General features: G+C 36.7%; 1 protein-coding gene across 1 annotated transcript in view; it reads right to left on the reverse strand.

Moving 5' to 3' along the window:
* LOC150081843 (serine/threonine-protein kinase Tao-like) overlaps positions 1–22,610 on the reverse strand; it is a 187,552-nt gene that overhangs the window by 6,046 nt on the left and 158,896 nt on the right. Inside the window, exon 6 of the mRNA XM_090380340.1 lies at positions 21,682–21,831. Within this exon, the coding sequence (XP_090236466.1) occupies positions 21,682–21,831 (150 nt within the window). The remainder of the gene's footprint in view (positions 1–21,681; positions 21,832–22,610) is intronic.

Below are 22,610 nucleotides of genomic sequence, written 5' to 3' on the forward strand. Positions count from 1 at the left end.
TAAATTCCATATTCTAATTATATTTCATTTCTCATTTGATTCTTATGATATACTGTCCATTATATACTGTAATAAGGTTTTACAGACAGATGTAGCATTTAACCAATATCTTGATGGCATTATTTGATTTGATCTACTTCCTACATTTTTAACACTAATTTCATATTAGTGGATATATATGGGCCAAAAATACATATGCAGATATATATATACACATTCAAAGAATCATTTGGAAGCTACTAGAATTTTCATACCAACGAAGAAATACTGTTCAAGATTTAGGCCTAAATGGATGTCAGATTAACTAATTAGGCATGTGCCAGAGAAGAAAAATGCATGGGATAAATATAAATTAACAGGTGACACAGAAGCCTATGATAGATATAAGCTGGTCTGTGACAAGACACAAAGGAGGTTAGGCAGGTGAAGACAGATTGAGACAAATCTTTGGCAAAGAAACAGCAAAGAATTCTTTAATTATGTAAACTCTAGAAGGAAGGGGATGAATCAGATTGGTCCACTTGATATCGATGGTTTAACTGTTGATGATCCTGCTCAGGTAGCTAACATGGGTGCATCTACATTCACCCATGAGGAGCTATTCAGGGAGGGGAATACCAGAGGTGTATTAAACTCTTGCAGTAAGACAGATAATCTTGTAATAACTGAGAGTAAAGTGCAGGCGAAATTGAAGATAAATATAAAAAAGGCACCTGGGGTGGATGGAATCTATCCAGTTATATTAAAGGAGGCGGCAAAGGAAGTAAGCAAATCCTTAGCCATAATTATGAGCGCTTCCTTGGACTCAAGGGAGGTACCCATGGACTGGAGATGAGCAAATGTGACCCCAGTCCACAAAGGAAGATCAAAGGGAGACACAGGTAATTACAGACCTGTTAGTTTAACTTCTGTTCCAGGTAAATTAATGGAAGCATTGCTGGATCATCTAGACAAGATTTCAGTTATAACTCGGACACAGCATGGTTTTGTTAAGGGGAAGTCTTCTCTGACCAATTTGATTGGATACTATGATGTAGTCACACAGGAACTGGATGCAAATAATAATTTTGATATCATTTATTTGGATCTTAGAAAGACTTTAGATACTGTTGCACATGGAAGACTGCTGCACAAATTGGAGCAGTGTGGCATTGGACACAAATTGCTGCTAGGGATAAAGGGATAGTTGAGTGGAAGAAAACAGTAGTAATCAATAGACACTGCTCAAAGGGTTGTTATTAGTAGGGTCTCTTAGGGTTTAGTGTTAGGTCCATCGTTGTTTTCTGTTATTTAAAATGATATTGATGATGGTATATCAGGCTTAATGTCCAAGTTTGCAGATGATACGAAGGTTGGCAGGGTTGTTAATGACACTAATGACAGTACGCTGCTGCAGGATCTAGAAAAGTTGAGCAGATGGGCTGAGAGGTGGCAAATGAAGTTTAACATCGACAAATATAAAGTACTACATATGGGAAGCCGTAACCCCAGAGTAACGTATCAACTCTGTGGTACTACACTGACAGTGGTAGAGAATGAAAAGGATTTGGGGGTAATTGTGTAGGGAGATATGAAGTTTTGTGAGCAGTGCAGAACAGTCTGCAAGAGTAGCTCATGGTGTCTTGTCAATGATATACAGGAATTTTTCTAGCATGGATAAGGTGGTGATTATCCCCTGTATACAGCAATGGTCAGGCCACAACTTGAGTACTATATACAGGACTGGAAGCCCCATTTTAAGAAGGATATACACGTTGGAACGAGTACAGAGAAGGGCAACAAGATTAGTGAATGGAACAAAGGGTTGCTCTTTCAAAGAAAGGCTTAAGTTTTGCAAATTATAATGTCTGGAGACTAGGCACCTGCAGGGTGATCTAATTGAGGTGTAAAAAGACTTGAATGGTTTGAGCATGCTCAATGCTGATGGAATTCTTCCTCTTGTTCAAAATAATCGCCCGGGAGGGCATAAATTCAAATTGAGGAAAGACAGTTGTAGGATAGATGTGTGGAAGTTTGCCTTTAGCCAGCAGGTGGTTGATTGCTGGCACAAACTTCCATCTGTTGTTGGAGAAGTTGATAGCTTAAATAGATTCAAGGCAGAACTAGACAAACACTTGGAGCGAGTGGATGGGTGAAATGAGAGGGGGGGGGGGGGGGGGTGTTTTGGCTCATGCTATATAAGCTTGCTTTCTTACATCATGTGCCTTTGCTAATGCTAATGCGAAATGACTGGAATCCACTATACATAGTGGATTCTGCTTATTTTGAACACATCGGAATGCGAAGTTTAACGAATAATTAGGGCAATATATATATATATATATACATACACACACACACACATACAGTGGATTCTGGTTATTTGGGCCACAGGTTAATCGGGGCAGCCGTTTATCTGGAGCAAATCTTAAAAAACAGAAACCAATCGAGAAAATAGCCAGGGTTTAGTTCGCTTAATTGGGACAGCATGCCATTTAATCGGGGCAGGAGACCGCAGCACTGGAGATTACTCTACGATTGTCTCCGACGGTAGCACGTGGTTCAATCGAAATTCTGGAGGTCACAACCATAAAACAATTAGCAGTCACCTGTTTATTGGGCTTTCCGTTAGTGAAAGTTATCATAAACAGACAGTAAACTCGATCTTACTGAATTTGCGATTATAGCGACAGCTGGAATTCTGTGGATTATTATGGTGAAATGTGTTTGCACTTCCATGAAATCTTCAATCATATAAAAAAATTCATTTTCAGATCTTCTCTTCGTTCCTATTTTTAAAGTTTTGTAACTCGTTACTCTGTTCTCACTTATGCGTATCGTGTTACTTGCAATTTCTGTGTGCCGTGTTCTTTGTTATTGATTGCTTATCTTTTTACTGTTTTAAATTTTAACCCCCCCCCCTCCACAAATGTCAGTGAACAGAAATGTCAACTAGTTCGTATGTACATATTACAATACGTATTAATTATTCCGATTATCACATATATTATTCCGATTTTCACATATCATTTAATTTTTTAATTGGTAAGGTAATAAAGGGTAAATTTGTGCTTAATAAATCTTTGCTTTTATAGCCTGTGGATAATATTCCTCCTATTTTCGCTAATTAGAATCGCTGTTTAATAGAATTAAAATTCAATTCACAAACGTGATCACAATGACCGGCACTTACTGCACATCGTATAGTGAACAGTACTTTACTATGTTGAGTTCGTTGTAACGTGATTTGATTGTACAGTGAACCAATTGTAAGGGGGGGTACATTGTATTTTTAACTATTTACACGAAACTTCGGATAATTGGGGCAGCCGCTTAATCGGGCCAAAATGCACTAGTCCCGATGTGTTCCAAATAACCGGAATGGACTGTGCATGCTTTTTTTTTTTTTTTTTTTTCCCCAGGATCACTTAGTATCAGCTGCTTTATTATATGGATACCAGTGCAATACTCTTCAAAGGACTTTTCAGCAAATTAACCATGAAAGTTACCACTGCATACTCTGTTATAGTAATGGTAAATGGTGCAAGTAAGCAAGCTTAATTATAGCATTCGCCAAAAAAAAAAAGAGATTTAAAAAAAAAAAATAATAATGATATATATATATATATATATAAACTACACACTTCACCCATCCGTACCTTGCAACAATCTGTCCAGTTCTTCCTTGAATTTATTCAAACTACCCACTTTCCCAACAACACATGGAAGTCTGTTCCAACAATTAACCACCTGCTGGCTAAAAGCAAACTTATGCACATCTATCCTGCAATCATCCTTCAACTTTAATTTGTACTCCCTCATTCTTCCTCTTGCTGAGACTACAGCAAGAAGAAGAATGCCTTCAAAATTCCCACAGGTGCCATCTGTAGAATCTGCAATTAGCAGAACTGAAGCCTTTCTAGGTAAGAGCACCCTTAAGTTCCCTTCAAACTCATTGAAGGGAACAAAACCTGTTCCAGCAGATCTATATCCTTTCTAAAGTGAAGCCTCCAGACCTGTATACAATACAGTACTCAAGATGTGGCCTAACCATGGCCTTGTGCAAAGGGATAATAACCTCTTTATCCCTGCTAGCAAAGTTTCTGTATATCATTGCCAAAACCTAATGGGCTCTTCTGGAAGCATGTCTGCACTGCTCAGAGAATTTCCTATCTGACTGCAAAATTACACCCCCCTCCCCCCATTAGGCCCTTTTCATTTTCCATTACCCTGGGTGTACTACCATGTATAAGTTAATCCAAGTACCATGTTAAGTTACTCTGGGATTACTGCTACCCATATGCAAAATTTTCCTAGACATTGTTAGCGTAGCTAATCCTGATTATTGTCATTAACCACACTGCCAACATTTGTATCATCTGCAAACTTAGTCATTAAGCCTGATATATCTTCATCAATATCATTAATAAACGTATAACAATGGAGCCAGCACTGAACTGTGGGGAACTCCATTAATAACATTAGTCCACAAAGAACAGTGCCCATTTATAACCACTCTGTCATCTTCTACGTAACCATCCCTTTATCCATAGCAGTAACTTGCCCTTAACGCCACATTGCTCTAGTTTATACAGCAATTTTTATGTGCAACTGTATCAAAAGCCTTCCTGAAATACAAGTATATGATATCAAAATTATTTTTTGCATCCAGTTCATTGGCTACTGCATCATAGTATCCAAGCAGATTGATTAAACAAGACTGTCACTTAAATCCATGCTGTGACTGCATTCCTGTACAGATGGAACTGCATAACTTCTTTAGCCAGTATCTCCATTAATTTCCCTGGAACAGATGTTAAGCTAACAGGTCTGTAATTATTCATGTCACCGCTTGATTCTTCTTAATGAACTGGGGGTGCATTCACACACCTCCAGTCCATGGGGACCCCCACGAGTCCAAGGTTGCTCTCTAATTATGACTAAGGGTTTGCTTACCTCCTTTCCTGCCTCCCTAAATGAGCAAAGCACCAAACTTAAATACAAGTCCCATGATAAATTTGTGCCTTTCTGTTTTTATAGCTCTTCTCGTATCTTCTGTTTTTATAACTAATCCACAGAAGCATTACTAAAATATGATTTATATAATTATTATATACAGCACTCCACCACACAGGTAACACTTTATGGAACCTCCCTGTGTACATCATTCCTGTTTGCTTTGCCTAACTGTCCTTTATAAATTTCTGTTCTGTGTTTAGCTATTTTCCATCTGCAGGTCTCTTGAAGTTTAATTATAACCATGAGAATGTAGACATATTACATTTACATTCAAATGTGAAGTTGCTACAACTGAGGAGATGAAGATGCTACAACTGAGCAGACTTAAGATTGGTTATGACTGCAAATAAGAGTAGATCTAGATTCTATGTATGAGAGAATGTTAACAAGAGAACGAATCAAGCATATTTTCCCTCGTCCTGAGAGAATGTTAACAAGAGAACGAATCAAGCATATTTTCCCTCTTGATGCCAATGGAATAACTCAATATAACTCTCATTACCTTTTGATACTTCTCATTACCCCACCCCAAGAAATGCACCTGCTTCCTTAAAACTCTGTTGTTCATATGTAGCACCTTGGGAGTTCACCATCAGCAGATGATTGGTAAACTGAGAAGACTTGCTAGGCCTTCTCTGGTAATCTGAGAAAACCCCATAAGTCTTCAGTTTACCACAAAAAACATTTTGATACTAATCAACCAGAGTATCCACTCTACTTTAGTTCAAATATCTATATTGAGGGGGGGAAAGCATTCTCTAAATTCTATATTAAAAATTATGCATTTAACTGAGCGTTGTCAAATTAACACTCCATTGTCAATTGAAAAGCATGAAAAAAAAAAAAAAAAAAAAAAAACCAATGTCACTAGATTTAGCTATTCAGAAGCACTCAATTTATGGAAAAAGAAATTGCATGAAATCTTTCTGCCATTGTCCTCCTGAAAAACAAATTTCTTTATCAACAAAAGGTATTTATAGCCAAGACGAGCATGAAAACTTTCAAAACAATTTCAATTATTTGGCCATATTGCCAGCTACTGAAACTGCTGTGTATCAAATTATGAGCAGCTACCACATCTAAAGCTGTAAAAGCCTATATAGTGGGCATACAATACTCCTGGCAGAAAATTCTACATTCTACTGACCTTTCTTTATAACAGATTAAAATACAAGAAACATTTAGAACATTTAAACATATGCCCTAGGCAGCACACGGGCCAGAGCACCTTAGATCTCATTCTCCTTTACAAGTAAAGTTAAGATAACAGGATTAAAATTAGATAAACTGTACAAAAGTCAAAAAACAACTGTACAATAAATAATAGCAATTTGAGTATTAATATGGGGGGGGGAGTGTTCTGTACAGAGCCAATGCTCCACTTCAAACTTGATGTCTGAAACACTAAAAAAATCATAACATTTTAAGTTTGATTTATATGCAGATTATAAAATCTCAAAACAATGTATATTTACAGAAATATACACTGTTTTGCTCACCTTTTAAAAACCCAAATTTATTATTTTTTTCTTCATCAGCCAAAAACAGTAAATGGAATTCGTCAGGAGATGTGTTTCTAGGTTTACTTTTAAATTTTCAAAGTGATTTTCCAAATTGTCAATTTCTTATAGCAAACACTTCCATACTGAAGCACTGTTTACAGAAAAACCAATTTGGAAAACACCATTAAACAATGAGCAAGGAGTGGATCAATTACATAGTCAAAGCCTCTTACGTACAGCATTGATAAATACACGATATCTCTCTCTCTCTCTCTCTCTCTCTGGTTTTATTCTGTCACATTACAAAACTAAAATGTAAATTTAGAACAGAAATAATTTAAAGTAGAAACTGGTTCTTACTATAGATCTGACTGAAATAAGCTATGCATGATGTGAAAGATGAGTGTAAAAATTTATATGACAATGAGGTCAACTTATATGACAAATGTATAGTTAAAATTGCAGCTCTGATGGTGCCACTTATTGTGACAATAATGGTGACATGGATCAAGTCTGCATAATTTCTTTATTTATGGAAAAAAAAAAAAAAAAAAGTTTTATATTCTGCTTGGAGTATACCAAAGCTTGACCTTTAAAAAATAGTTCACAAACTTATTAAATACAATTTAATTCTTTTAAAGAAATAAAATATTTAACAGCTTTGTTTCTTAAAACCTTTTTTTTTTTTTTTTTTTCCAAAACTAAATTTTCATTAATCCTCTAGAGAAAAATAAAATAAATACATAAATTACAAATATGAAATTACGGTAAACCCCCGCTATTCGCGGGGGTTACGTTCCTGAGAAACGCCGCGAATACCGAAAGCACGAATACTGAGTTATGGCTCCCATAGTAATAAAGGGGTTCTGTTCCAAAGTATGAAATATATAAGAAAAACTAGTCTAAAATTTTGTCTATGTACGTATTATATGTATCTTCATAACATGACTATGTACATAGACAGTACATAGTGAAATGCAAGCATATGGCATTGAAATGAAAATAAGAAACAATTTAATATTAAATGTAATATTTATTAGAAATTTCAAACAAATCTTTCAAACCAGCGTTTTTGCTAGCTAAAAAAAAACTTATCCCGCCAGTGCTATCACTAGTTTCGCTAAAGTGTTGATAAAGGAGTTTTGCCTTTTCACGAATGATGAGTGAACTTAACGGAATTTTATTTTGAGTTCGGTCTTCTATCCACAGATTTAAAGCCTTTTCCATTTTTTCTAATTTAACATCATGAGTTACAGAGCAAATTTTTGAAGCAATTAGCGTGTTTTCACGGACACTACGGCGAATTTTTTCTTCCGATTTCTTGATTGATTGCACCGTTGACTCATTGATTTTATAATGTTTTGCCACTGAGGAGACACTTTCACCATTAGAAATTTTATCTAATAACTCAATTTTATTTGCTAATGTCATCACCTTTGATCTTTTCACATTTCCCTTGTTATTCGTAGCCATATTTTTGTACGGGTTAGAAAGAACTTGTCCACAATAAAGTCACTTTCTTCCGTTAACACACTCAAATTCTGTTTTACACTGAAAACAGTAGATTTCTCATTTTTGTAAGCATATCAATTTATAAGCATATAAATTAATTAAAAGCAAACGATGAGCGCATAACACATACTGAATAAGGATTAGCGAGAAACATCCACGCTCGCGATTTTGTCACCCCTCTTCCCCCACCCACTGAGCGCTGTTTTGACCAGGAAAGATAATTATAGCCACACCCATGCTTTTTTATGGCAGAAAATGTTCACGGCGCCTTAAAATTCACATTTTTCTAGGTTTCATTTTATATTAAATCAGCGACCGCGAATACACGAAACCGCGAATACAGATACCGCGAATAGCGGGGGTTTACTGTACTTACATTTTCAATTCTTAAAGATGTTACTACCATCAAGTTTATGAAATTACAAAGTGCACGAAAATTCGGCATTGTGCATACGAACATATTTCTTATTTATATTCAAATTATAATTATAGCATATTCAAATGACTTTGAATATAAATGAAGAATACACATATTGCAATCCAAATAAGTGGCAAATAGAATGTAAACCAGTATATAAATATAGCCAAGAACTGTGGGAAGACAGAGTGGAGAGATAAGAGAGAGAAAGGCATTGCAGAAGGAATATGCTCCTAAAATAATTTAGAAAGAATGCCAATTAATAAAATTATCAAATAATATAAATTTACATTGTCAATTTTGTAAATTTATATTATTTGGTATTTTTATGAATTGGTATTCTTTCTATATTATTTTGGGAGAACATTCCTTCTGCAACATCATTTTTTATCTTGATTTATTTCCCCCTCCGTTTCTTCATTTGCTCTGTATTAGAATACTATGTGCGAGGGGTAACCAGAGAGAGTAATACTCTTGTTCTGAATATCAGCAGTGATTATCCATTCGTTAAGAATTTGCAGATAAAGGAACCACTATGTGACAGTGATCACAGTGTACTGATGTGGGATTTAGTTAAAGATGTAACTACAATCAAGGGTAAAAGGAAGGGTTTTTGCTTTCATTAAGTGACTAGAGTGGTATCAGACAGTTTTTAAATTCTATGCATTGAGATCAACTGAATAATTCTAAATGGGGTCTAGCTGATCTCCCTAGTTTGTAATCAAGTTAAAAAGGAGGTTAGGCAAACTAAGGCTGATGAGAAATCTTTGGCAAAGGATGCAAAGAAAAACAACAAAGATTTCTTTACTTATGTAAATTCTAGAAGAAAAGGGATGAATCAGATTAGTCCCCTTGATGCCAATGGTTTGACTGTTGGTGATCCTGCTCAGAGAGCTAACAAACTGAATGAGTATTTTGCATCTATATTCACGAGGAATTCTGTAAGGAAGGAGAGGACAGAAATTTACTAAACTAACAGGAAGCTAAATGATTTTGTAATAATGGGAAGCAAATTGGGGTAGAAATTGAAGTTAAACATAAAAAAGGCACCTGTGGTGGATGGAATCTATCTAGTTACGTTGAAGGATGCACCAACGGAAGGAAGCAAACCTTTAGCCATAATTACGAGAGCATTCTTAGATTCGAGGTGGTCCCCGTGGACTGGAGATACGCAAATGTATCCCAAATTCACAAAGGAAGATCAAATGGTGCCACAAATAATTATAAACCTGTTAGTTTAGCTTCGGGTCCATAGAAATAATGGAATCACCATTTAAAGAAGCATTGCAGGATCATCTAGACAAGATACTGCATTGATTGGATACTATGATGTGGTCACAAAGAAACTGGATGCAGGGAATAACTTTTATATCATATATTTGGATCTTAGGAAGGCTTCATTCTGTTATACATGGAAGAATGCTGTACAAATTGGAGCACTGTGGCATTGGAGGCAAATTGCTGCTATGGATAAAGGGATGGTTGAGTAGGAAAAGACAGAGTGGTAATCAATGGACACTGCTCTTCGTGTACTAATGTTATTAGTGGAGTCCCTCAGGGTTCCATGTTGGGTCCAATTGTTGTTTTCTGTATTTATTAATGATATTTATGATGGTATATCAGGCTTAATGTCCAAGTTTGCAGACGATACAAAGGTTAGCAGGGTTGTTAATGACACTAATGACAGTATACTGCTGCAACAGGATCTAGAAAAGTTGAGCAGATGGGATGAGAGGTGGCAACTGAAGTTTAATATTCACAAATGTAAGTACTGTTAATGGGAAGCAGTAACCCCAGAATAATGTATCAACTGTGTGGTACTACACTGACAGTGTAGAGAATGAAAAGGACCTGGGGGTAATTGTGCAGGCAGATATGAAGTTTTCTGAGCAGTGCAGAGACAGTCTGCCGGCAGCTCGTGGTATCTTGTCAATGATATACAGGAATTTTTCTAGGAGGAATAAGAAGTGATTATCTCCTTGTATAAGGCAATGGTCAGGCCACACCTTGAGTACTGTTTACAGATCTGGAGGACTCATTTTAGGAAGGATGTAGAGCTGCTGGAGCAAGTGCAGATAAGGGCAACAAGATTTGTGAATGGAAAAAAGGGTTGCTGTTACTTAAGTTTTGCAAATTACAGTGTCTGGAGACTAGACACCTGCCGGGTGATCGGATTGAGGTGTATAATAAAGCCTTGAATGGTTTGAGCATGCTCAATGCTGATGGGATTGTTCCTCTTACTCAGAATAATCACCTGAGAGGAAATAAACTCAAATTGAGGAAAGACAGTTTTAGGATAGATGTGCAAACGTTTGCCTTTTGTCAGCATGTGGTTGATTGATGGAACAAACTTCCATCTGTCGTAGAAGTTAATAGCTTAAATAGATTCAAGACAGAACTAGACAAATATTTGGAGTGAGTGGATTGATGAATTTAGATTTGTTTGTGTTTTTTGCCTGATGCTATATAAGCTTGCTTTCTTGCATCATTTGCCTTTACTAATGCTGGTGTTTGGGAAGGTGTAGATCTTTTCACAGATAAGTTTGTTGTATTAGTCTGGCTATTCGTGAATAGTCAGGACATATGTGTATGAAATAATGATGGTTTTGAATATGGTTTTCACATGGCAAGAATACACCCAGCTCCTTGAAAAAACGTTGTGATGACAATTCCCCCCCCCTCAATAAACACCACCCAGACTCCCTCTAGTCACTATCGGTCAGAGTAAAAATAGCGAGATTACACACTAGCTGATCTAGAAGCCTCTTAGAGAGTTACCAATAGGTTTGGTCCAGTGGACAATCTAGTGGCCACGCTGCAAACAGTGTTATAGTTGTAACCTCAAAATGTAACAAAAATTGGATCCATCCTAACCATCATGTCCATCATAACCTCAAAACACATCAATCATGATGGAAGAGATTGGGGAGGGGTGTTGCCAGAGCTCTGCTTTGGAGACTAAACACGGGTTCCACCACTTAGCCTCCAATCAGCAAAGTGGTATTATTGCACTGGTTGATGAGGTTCATCTATCACCTAGTACTGCCTGGTAACTCAGAGGCATGGCATTCCTCCATGTGGTGTAAAAACCACACCTCTATGCCTGCTTACATTGGTTTGCAATTGGGTAGTCAGCTCCAGTATATTAGGCGCCATATATCAGGACTTGCCAATGGGGATTATAACCAAGGTTGCCAGCACTGTGAAGGTGCAAGCAGAGGATCTGGTTGTCAGAGAATCACTGGACTTTGCCAAAATTTTGATCCACTTGAGTCACCCGAATATCACTTCCATCAGCATTTTAGATTTCCAGGTAGCAATCACAGCTTGACAAACATGAGACAGTCTATGACAGCGAGCAATGTGACTCACTTTCTATTGTTGCAAAATTTTGGTTTCATGCCCATCTAGATAAGGGAATACTATATATGCTTATTGCTCTCTTTATGCTCTGAAATGTAATAAAATGTCACAATAAAAAGTTTATAAGAAAGAGCAGAAATAACTGAATTTAAAATTATGCAGACGTTCTGAAATACATATTATTTGTTACACTGCTGTATGAGATGGGAAATGACTATACAAAAAAGGGCATCAACTCATTGCATGAATTATTTAACTTATTGCAAAAAAAAAAAAAAAACCACTGATATGCTGAAGTTTATAAGTTATAAACTTATAACTGATACAGTAAATCCTCATTAATTTGGACCCCGCCCTGTAAACTGTATGTTGCTTAATCCAGACAGCTCTAAAAAAATTTAAAAGTGCAAAAATCAAATGACGACCAGGCTGAAAGGTCATATGTATTGTGTCTGATGTCATTGGGGCGTGATGACTGACGCTGCACAAACAGCCTGGTTCCCGGCTGCAGTTCAGACAGTTGTTTGTTATTCGCTCCGCAGTTACGGACTTTATCTTTTGTCGTTTGTGCTGTGCAGTTAAACAATGTCTTTAAGTAAGCCTAGTGTAGGACAGAAGCATAAGCCGCTTTCTCTTCACAATAAACTATCGGTGATAGAAAAACTCGAAAAAGGAGCTTCAGTGTTCAGCATCTGTCTTGAGTACAGCATCACAAAACAAACCGGGTCGGACATTAAAAAGAAAAAAAGTGAAATTCGTAATTTTGTTCTCAAGTTTAACGTGGAGAAAGAAAAAAGTAAAGTTAAACGAATGTGGATGCCTACTGTTAATGTAAAATAAACATGTTTTTACTGTTATCCATGTACATTATGTTGTTTAAATAAGCTCTACACACATTACAAAGCGTATTTCATATAATCAGGGAGAGGGCCTTTCATTAAAACGGACACCTCTCAGCCCCTATTAGTCCAGTTTAATGAGGGTTTACTGTATTATATTTGTTCTTGATTGATTTCCCATTATTGAATTTTGGGGTAATCAGCATATACGGGGGTGATCATTGAATTTGCTGACTAATGCAAGATCGTATCTTAATTAACATCTGAATCTTCTGTGGATTTCTCCTTCTCGAAATACTCTCCCTTGAACTCTACACTTTCACCACTGTTGTACCCACGTCTTCAAGCCATTTTCAAAATGGCTGCAAAGTGTTTCCATTGTTGCTCTGCAAGCATCATTGGGTCAGATGCGAATTGCTTGCCTTTCAAAGCATTCTTCAGATGTGGGAACAGGAAGAAATCGGAACTTAGTTAGGAACTAAGTTCGGTGAATAAGGGGGATGTGGATGAACCTCAGCACCTATGACGGTGATCACTGCCTGGACAATATTAGCCATATGGAGCTTGGCAGTGGCTTCTCTTATGGAGAAACCACTTCACACTGGAAAGTTCTGTTACACTGGAATAAGGCTAGTCTAACAAGACACTCATAACCACATGCTTCATTCATCTCTTTAATTGTTTCCGATGAATTTAAGCCCGGTCTGATACAAAAATAAATCATATATCTCCGTTCAAACTATATGTCTGACTTGATACTTGCTTAAAAACGATAATCGGTGACACGTGGCTAAAAAAAACTCTTCGCCCAACACTTGCTCAACAAGTACTGCTCTCATGCCCACACAACACACAGTCTGCTCAGTAGCAATCAGGGAGAGAGCCTCTAGCAGCAATTATGGAGGGTTTGTGCGGTAAACAAAATCTTGCACCAGTCTGCAAATTAAATTATCACCCCCCCCCCCAACAAGTACTGCTCTCATGCCCACACAACACACAGTCTGCTCAGTAGCAATCAGGGAGAGAGCCTCTAGCAGCAATTATGGAGGGTTTGTGCGGTAAACATAAAATCTTGCACCAGTCTGCAAATTAAATTATCCCCCCCCCCCGAAACAATAAGAGGTATTGTTGAACCATTAGGAGAATGATAACAGAGAAAAGCATGTGAGTGGGAGTAATTTAAGGTGGCAACCTTCAATTAATCCCACTAAAGTTCAGTAAGTACATCTCAGGATTACATCACCTTTCTATTTAACAGCAAGAAAAGAATGAAGTAAAGAGCTTCCCCTGAATTCTGATGAAAGAGTGAATGAGTAGAGCACACAGGGATTCAGAGAATCAAAAGGCAGAATCATAGTGTAAAGAGACAATGTAATTGTAAATTGATTAAATGCCTTTGCAATTAGAAAGGAAGTCTCCAAGAGGTCGGTGACTGCAGGGACCCCTTTATTTTCATAATGTATATGTTAGAAATTATTACAGGATAGAAATCTGTTTGGTCGAAACAGAGGCAGTGCCCCCCACACCCCGGAGCAATTTGAGAATGGATATGAGTCTGAAACACTTCCTTATCTCGGTTTCACTAATTTTTGGAATTTGATGTACAGCCTAAGCCATACAGGAAGAGGGGGGAAAAAAACCAGGCTTGTAAATTAATTGAAGTTGAAGGTATGTATGTAAAAACATGAAACTTTAGCACAAAATTCAGAAACAACTGTGTTAGTTAAATGTAATTTATTTATTAATTCTTTAATCTCTTCTCTCAGAAGGAAGTTAAGTATAAAGTAAGGGGAGTTGGCAGCCACAGTGATTGCACGTGCTTCTCATAACTATGATCAGTCATTTTCAATCCACTGCAGGATGAAGCCTCTCCAGCAACTTTCCAGTTCCTTCTGTTTTGTGCAGCAGCCATCCATTCACTACCCATGAACTCATAAATTTCATCTAGTGAAGGCCTTGACTGCATTATTATTAAAACGTCCAGTGCATTCATCATTGATTCTTTAGTTCATATTATTTTCAGGTACATTCTCAGCCATTCCTTCCAAAACTATGGAAGACTTTTAGAATTACCCTGATTCCAAAACAGGCTAGAAGTAATAACTATATAAGCTAATGTCCAATTGCTGTATCGTCAATAATCACTAAAATTATTGATAAGATCATGCTGCCATATCTTCAGGATGCGATCTTTGCTAACGCACCTGTGAACATGCATTTTGGTCCTAGAGGGTGCTGCACAACAACAACAACAAGCATAGCTAACAATATTGTGTGCATCCAAACTGCATTTTAGGATAAAGCAATGCAATAATGCAATATCTTTTATTTAGACATCAAAGGTGCTTTCAACAACATTGATCACAAGAAAGCCATCGAAATACTAAAAAATCATTTCCTCATTGCAATGGTTATATCCTCTCTATAGTACAGCCTAAATCACAGAAATTTCATCTTCCCAACTAATACCTATAACATTCTCTTCACAACCACAATGGGCATTCCTCAAGGAGGTGTTCTCTCCAGTACTATATTTTCAGCATCTCTACAACCACTTCTAAGAAAATTCAAATCTGCTGGCTTATGCCAATGATTTAAAATTGTTTATTATTTCCAAATCCTGTGATGACATTTTTAAGGTTAGCCATGATGCAAATCTACAGATGTGCAGAATCATCAAGTATCTGAAGAATCTCAATCTGACTATAAATGCAAACAAATCTGCTCAATTAACCTATTCCTTACAGAAACAACTAAACCACATAGAAATTAAAATTGCAGATGTTTCAATTTTCCAAATGTATATGCTAACAAAGAGTTGTTTTTGACAAAAATATTTCCCTTAATTCTCACTATGTAAATGTTACTAAAAAAATTCAAAAAGCAAAATGGCTAATCAAGCAAGAGACAGCAGTGATTCAGGATTGAAAAACAGTCATAAACCATGTTCAGAGATGCATTTTTCCCATTCTGTCTTATGCCTCTGAAATCTGGTGTGGTGCTCCTCAAGTTACCGTCAAGAAATTCCTTGCCCTAGAGTATTGGGTTCTTAGATGGCTGAAGAGTAAACTTCGTTTTCCCCATACAATATCCAGGCAACAGCTTTATGAAAACTTAAAAACAAAGCCTCTGCAACAGATGAGCAATGAGTCTGAAGTCATGCTTCTTGCAAAGTTAATTACCTCTGGAACCGATTCACCAAACTTAGCCAGCATAATAGCTCCCACCAACAGAGAAAATCCAAGAAACCAACAACAATTCAAATCCAAACTCTCCAGACTCAAACAAATGGACAGGATGTTTCCCAATGCATTCCTTCACCTCATAAATTATCACAACATTGATTGCAAGAGGTTGCTCGACTCTGAAGCCTACAGGAGTCTCATTTCCAATCAAATGATGAGAAATAAAAACAGTTGCCTGCCAGTAACTGCATCTGAGAGCCAAATGTGATGTTCTGCGATATATATTTTTGATCATTATAATTCATATTCATTGTTTATATATATATATATATAGAATATGCTATGTATTTGTTTTTATATTTGTCTCCTTTGTACTGAATTTATGCCCCTAGCCTAGTGCTGTGATGGGCTTGCTGTATTTGCAATAAATGAATATTTATTTATTTATCTATCCATCTCCATTGTTTCTTAAGTTTTCTTTTAGCTCCTCTTGGGTACCATTCTGTTATTTTCTTAGTCCATCTGTCATCGTGGTCATCGAGCTATGTGTCCTGCCGAAGTCCATTTCAGTTCTTTAGTTTTCATAAGAATGTCCTTTATTTGTGTTTGCTGTCTAATCCACGTGTTTCTCTTCTTCTTTTCTAACAGTCTGATTCCTAATATAATTTGTTCCATTCTTTGCTGTTTAGTTTTCAGCTTCTCTTCCATCCTTTGCTGTTTACTTTTCAGCTTCTCTTCCATTCTTTTGGTGAGTGCCCAAGTTTCACTTCCATGTCATGGTGGAGAGTATACACTGAGTGGACAGAAATCATCAGATACCTACCTAGTATCAGGTAGACCCACCTTTCACCCAGATAATGGCAGTCACATAGTGAGGCATTGAGTCCACTAGTTCATGAAAGCATTTCACAGGTATTTCCATCCACGCTTGCTGCACCTCTGTCCATAATTCCATCACATTCCTAGGTAGAGGATCGAAAGCTCGAACGGATCTTTCCACAGCATTCAAAGATGCTGTGGAAAGGTCTGTTTGCACCCTGTAGAGCACCTTTCCAAAGATGCTCCACAGGGTTCACGTCCGGTGAAGGGGGAAACTATTCCATGGTGTTAAAATCTGCAGAATGCACTTCGAACCATGTTCTAGTCACCGTGGGGTCTGTGGGGGAGGCACACTGTCCTGCTGAAAAAGTCCATTGCCCTGTGGGTGCACGATGACCATGAAGGAATGCAGATGGACAGATTGATTGGATAAATGCATATAATGCAAATATTACAAGCAGTAAACTTAATCATTTTTTAAAATATTGATCTCAAAACTATGTAACAAGCCACAGTACTACAGTGTAAGAAAATTTCACTGAGCACGGGAAAATTTCTCAAGTCGGTGTGGGAAACTTTTTAATGCTGTTTTGCTATTCATTTTCAAACTATCGACTACATCAGATGAAATGTTTTCGTTAAACATGCCAAAATTTAATCTGTACGCTGGTAAAAAGTGTTATATGAGTTGTACTGGGCTCAAGTGTATTGCGTTAGAGTGAGATATGGGTTATAATATAAGAACAGCGTTATAGCGGATCAGTGTACAGCAAACCGCGTTATAACGATGGCCTGCTGTACCTTGTAAATTAAATTTTAGTTTTTTTTTCCTTTGCATTTGGGCACCCCTTTGCCAACTAATGGTCATAACAAATATTCTGTAAAGGGTAACCACCAGATAATGATTTAAAAGCTGCTTCTTAAACTGTTGTTGTTGTTTGGTTTTTAGGAGCATTAGCAACTAAGGTCATGTTGCTCCAGGGATATGCGGTGGTCATTCCCTGACCTTTCCGCATCCTCTGTATTTGGTGGTCACGGGCTCGAACCCCGGTCTAATCAAGAAGAGTTTGCTACTCACTGCTGCTCCTGCCCACCTGGCTATGGAAGCACCTTCTCAAATTGTAAGATAACGGATTTCATAACTGGATGGATGCAGGAACCATTATTATGGTCAATATTGAGGCCAAGGACGAATGTTAAAATGTGGAGTGCCTCAAGCCACAAGCAAAAAATTGGAAATTATGCAAGCAATCCATATTCTTAACATACTGTGGGGAAGGGGGGGGGTCAAGCTTATTTTGTTCAGGCCAGTAATACTCAGCAACAGTGGACTGAGAAAAACTGGCAGTAGCAATTCCAGCACCAGGGATGTGCAAGTGAGGCACTTGCCACATGGGACACCTAAAATAGGGGTTGCTAGATGTGGTACTACATATATATGCATGTTAAGATACGATATGAATTAGGTGCCATTACAAAGTGTTGCCTCAGGCAGACATACGTTAGTGCTGGGCAGTAGATAGCCTCTAGAATGCTTGTGTAGGTGCTCTCCCAACCTTCTGCCAGATTCATAATGTATTAAACATCTTATGCAGTAAACAAAATAAATTTTCACGGAGTGAAAATTTATTTTGTTTACTGCAAAGATACTGGGAAGTATCTCTGCAAAGATACTGGGAAAAATCTGGATAGTGGGGGGATGTAGGAGAGATGGCCTACAGAAGGGATGGTCTACAAGATTTGTGTCATGAGGGGAAGAATATTATTGTAATGTGATGTTTCAAGCCTGCACAGGTCAAGTCTATCCAGAGCATAAGGATTATCCACCTCTCATTAAATCTGTCCTTAACTTTAGAAATTCAAGTATCCCTATGCCTGACTAAAAGCATGAGCAGTACTCCATTGATGCCCAGATCCATGGTTAGTAAATTGGTGCACACACTCATGGCCCCCCTGAAAACCAAAGCTTCAGTCCATCAGACCACATGATGTACGATCACATCTAGAAAAAGGAAACCCATTCTCTGCCTCTAATTCCATAATAAATTGGATGGGTGAGGGTGATTAATAAAACACAGAATTACAGTTCCCAAACCCTGCTTAATCACTGTAAACACAACATAGCACTACCAGAGTGAGATCAGAATTGACAAATTTGAAAAAATATCAACTTTAAATATCAGCTCCTCCATGGCAATATTGACAAAAATGGAGCTGACAGGGATACTCATGGTTTTACCATAAATCTGTTGGTATAAAGAATAACATCATTGAGAATGGAATTCTCTCTTTTTCTCTCACAAACACAGAGAGAGAGAGCAAAACCTCACAAATTCAAAGGGGGGGGTGCACGCATGCGCGCGCGCGCGCACACACACACACACACACACACACACACACACACACACACACACACACAAAAGTTGTATGCGATGGATATAAATTATCAATAAAGTCTCCTTGCGTGCTAAATGAGACTTTTCCTAAATGAGAGAGAATTTAATGATACAATTATAGACTTTCTTTAGGATTATTTTATGCCCATTTTGTAAAATTAAATAAAAATGTTTCAAAAGGAAAATGAAATGCAAATGAAAATATTAAGGCAAAAGGAATGAATTTAAATAAAATACAGGAACTTTATTCAAAGGTTCCCATTCCTTTAGAGACAATATGATTCAGGAAGGAGGGTCTACGTCTGATTGAATTTATAATTATTATTGTGTTATAGGAGATAGTGGGCAGATGTCAGATTTCTTTTACATGCGTAGGTGATGCACAACTGAAGGTATTTTAATTTATTACCATTATTTTGGTTTTTCATGGCCAAATGTTTTTCAATTCTATCATAATCAATAAAAAATTAAATAAATAATAAAAAAGAGGAATATTAAATTAACACTTATGTCACCCTAATAGATAATTTTAAATTTTTGATAGTGGAGCACTCGTGAGTTAATGGAAGCTTACATTTGACTCCTAGCACATTCTTTCTGCACTCTTCCTCCTGTTCACTTTATTCAAGTCCCATTTTATTCACACTATTCTGACTTATTAGAAGAGAAGCAACAAAAGTGGTACTCTGATCTGTATTGTTTGATGGAGATAGGAACAGTTAGGTGTATAATGGTCGAATTATTTTTGATGATTATGTTTTTGTACACGTGCTGGTACAGGGCATATCAGGTCAGATTAAGTATTTTTGTATATCCTTGATCTGAACTGATAAGTTCACATAATGGATATACATGTGAATCTAATATACACTTAAATATATCACATTTCCACTGCATGCTGTGGAAATGAGCCATTTTTATTTCCAGCTCATATCACCTTTGGCAAACACCTACTACAAGACGTTAGGTCCTTCCTTCTAACAGGTAATTGATAACATGCAGCCTGGGTCACCCCTGATAGAAAGCTGGGAATGGATGTGAGATGGACCAATATGACAATTAACTTATAGCTATAAACTGAATAATCTGTCACATACTGCATAGGCATACACATATTTTCAGATTTCTACTTTTCATTCTATGCCATACCTATGTATATATCAAGAGCCAGTTTAGACAGGTCGTAAAATTCAAGAGTATTTTTCATCTGCACAATGTTTTGAGTTTCACGTGACCATTATATGGGGAAAATTAGTGATATTACCAATACATGGAAAATCTTCTAAAACTTTATTTAAAAGCTCATCATTTTATACCTTAAAAGGATTTGAAAGGATCAGGCACTAGATAAGCTAATGAAGTTAGAAAGGAAAGGAAAGAAGAAAAAAAAAGTTGCATGCAATGGATATAAATTATCAAGATTGTTGTTGTTATTTTTTGGTTTTTAGGAGCATTAGCAACTAAGACCATATTGCTCCGAGAATATGCAGTGGTCATTCCCTGACCTTTCCGCATCCTCCGTATTTGGTGGTCACGAGCTCGAACCTGGGTCTAATCAAGAAGCGTGTGCTATGCACTGCCGCTCCTGCCCATCTGGCTACAGAGGCACCATAAATTATCAAGAGACACTGAATACTACGACAAGTAAAAATTAATTTACTGAAAGAGTAACACATGCTAAGTCAGAATATAAAGAACAAATAATTCTTCAAATAACTTATGATTTTATAATGATACACATTTTGGAGATTTTCTCCAGCAGACTAACGTTTACACTAAATTTGGAAGTAATAAACATAAAACACAATAATAACACAGCAAACTATGCTAGAAACTAAAGGAGTACTGCTAAATGAAATCTGGAATTCTCAGGTGGGTGGGTGGTACAGGAGAAGCTGCATAGTTAGTCTACAATTGTGAACTGCATGTCTATAAACAATCTAGGTTTCTAAACGCCAATTCCACAAATTGCTGATGACACTTTGTGACACTAATCCATACCACAACTTTGTTGTGACTGACCCATCTCCAAGTGATATGCTCAGACAAATCTGGATCTGAGGTAACATTTTTAGCTGCTTCATCACAATTATGATGGTTGTCTTTCTTTTGCAGCTAGTTCATGAATGACATACATACATACATGACATGGTCTAGTATTTAATGAAATGGTCATATGCATGAATTTACATGTCCTCAGTCTGTATATGTTGGACAACTTAGTAATTTATAGTGGCACACCAGTCCATGAATGTGTGCTGTCACTGCAACTACAGCAGATATTGATACAGAAAATTATCTAATACATCGCGCAGCGATTCCCAGTGCAGATGCTAAATGGTTGAAGATGAACATAAAATTATTGTAACCAGTTTTTTTTTTTTTTTTTTTTTGTAGACATTTCTCTTTCATTTCTAGAAATGAAAGAGATGACTACTAATTACAATATACAATAATTGTTGTTGTTATTATTATTTTGGTTTTTAGGAGCATTAGCAACTAAGGGCATATTGCTCCGGGATATGCGGTGGTCATTCATTGACCTTTCCACATCCTCTGTATTTGGTGGTGATGGGCTTGAACCCCGGTCTAATCAAGAAGCATGTGCTACGCACTGCCCCAACAGTAACTTAAAAACTTGGTACAAACCTAATTTGACTGTTCCATTTTCTGTAAGAAGAATATTTCCAGCTTTTACATCCCTATGTATTCTACCTAATGAATGAAGATAATCAAGTCCTTGAAGTGCATCTTGACAAATAGCAGAAATTTCTTCTTCTTTTAAGGGCTTCTTGTGAACTATTTAAAATAACAACAAAAACACAATATATATATATATATATAAAATTTAAACAAATTTTGAACAAACAGTTCAAGATATAAAGGGCACAATTTTTTTATATGTATAATTCTCCATATTTTATTCTCTTATGTTCTTAGTGAAGTAGGAAATTGAGCTAAAGGAGAAAATTTGAGTAATTATTCCTAAAATGTGGAGTTCTATTTAATTGCCTAAACACAATAATAGTATACAATAGTTAAATTACGCAAGAGCACATACTTTTTCAGCACCTGCCAAAAAATAAATAAATAAAATAAATAATATTAAATTAACAAAAAAAAAAAAAAAAAACTTTTCTGAACAACAAAATTTGATCATCCAATTCCACCTTAAACTTTAGCAAACCCTCTTTACCTCAGGCACATCCAGAGATTATTTATTCCAATGATCTAAAACTTTCTTCCCATACTGTTAACTGTTTTATCCAATGGTAACTGTTCCATCCAACAGTTACTCCCTAAATTTGTTTCTCCTCTTGTCATTCTTAACTATAAAAATACCTTCAAGAACACACACACACACACACACACACACACACACACACACACACACACACACACGCACGTATATATACATACATATATACATACAGCAATACCCTGCATAGCACTGATAATTGGTACTGAAACTGTTCCATGTTATGTGAAACCGTACTGATTGGGGAATAATTATAGTTTTAATTGAATGCATACCAGAGAAACAGTCTATAAACAAATTATAATAAATCTATAAACAA

The sequence above is a fragment of the Mastigoproctus giganteus genome, chromosome 8, assembly GCF_048544385.1.
Source record: "Mastigoproctus giganteus isolate SK-2022 chromosome 8, ASM4854438v1, whole genome shotgun sequence".
Taxonomy (NCBI): Eukaryota; Metazoa; Arthropoda; class Arachnida; order Uropygi; family Thelyphonidae; genus Mastigoproctus; species Mastigoproctus giganteus.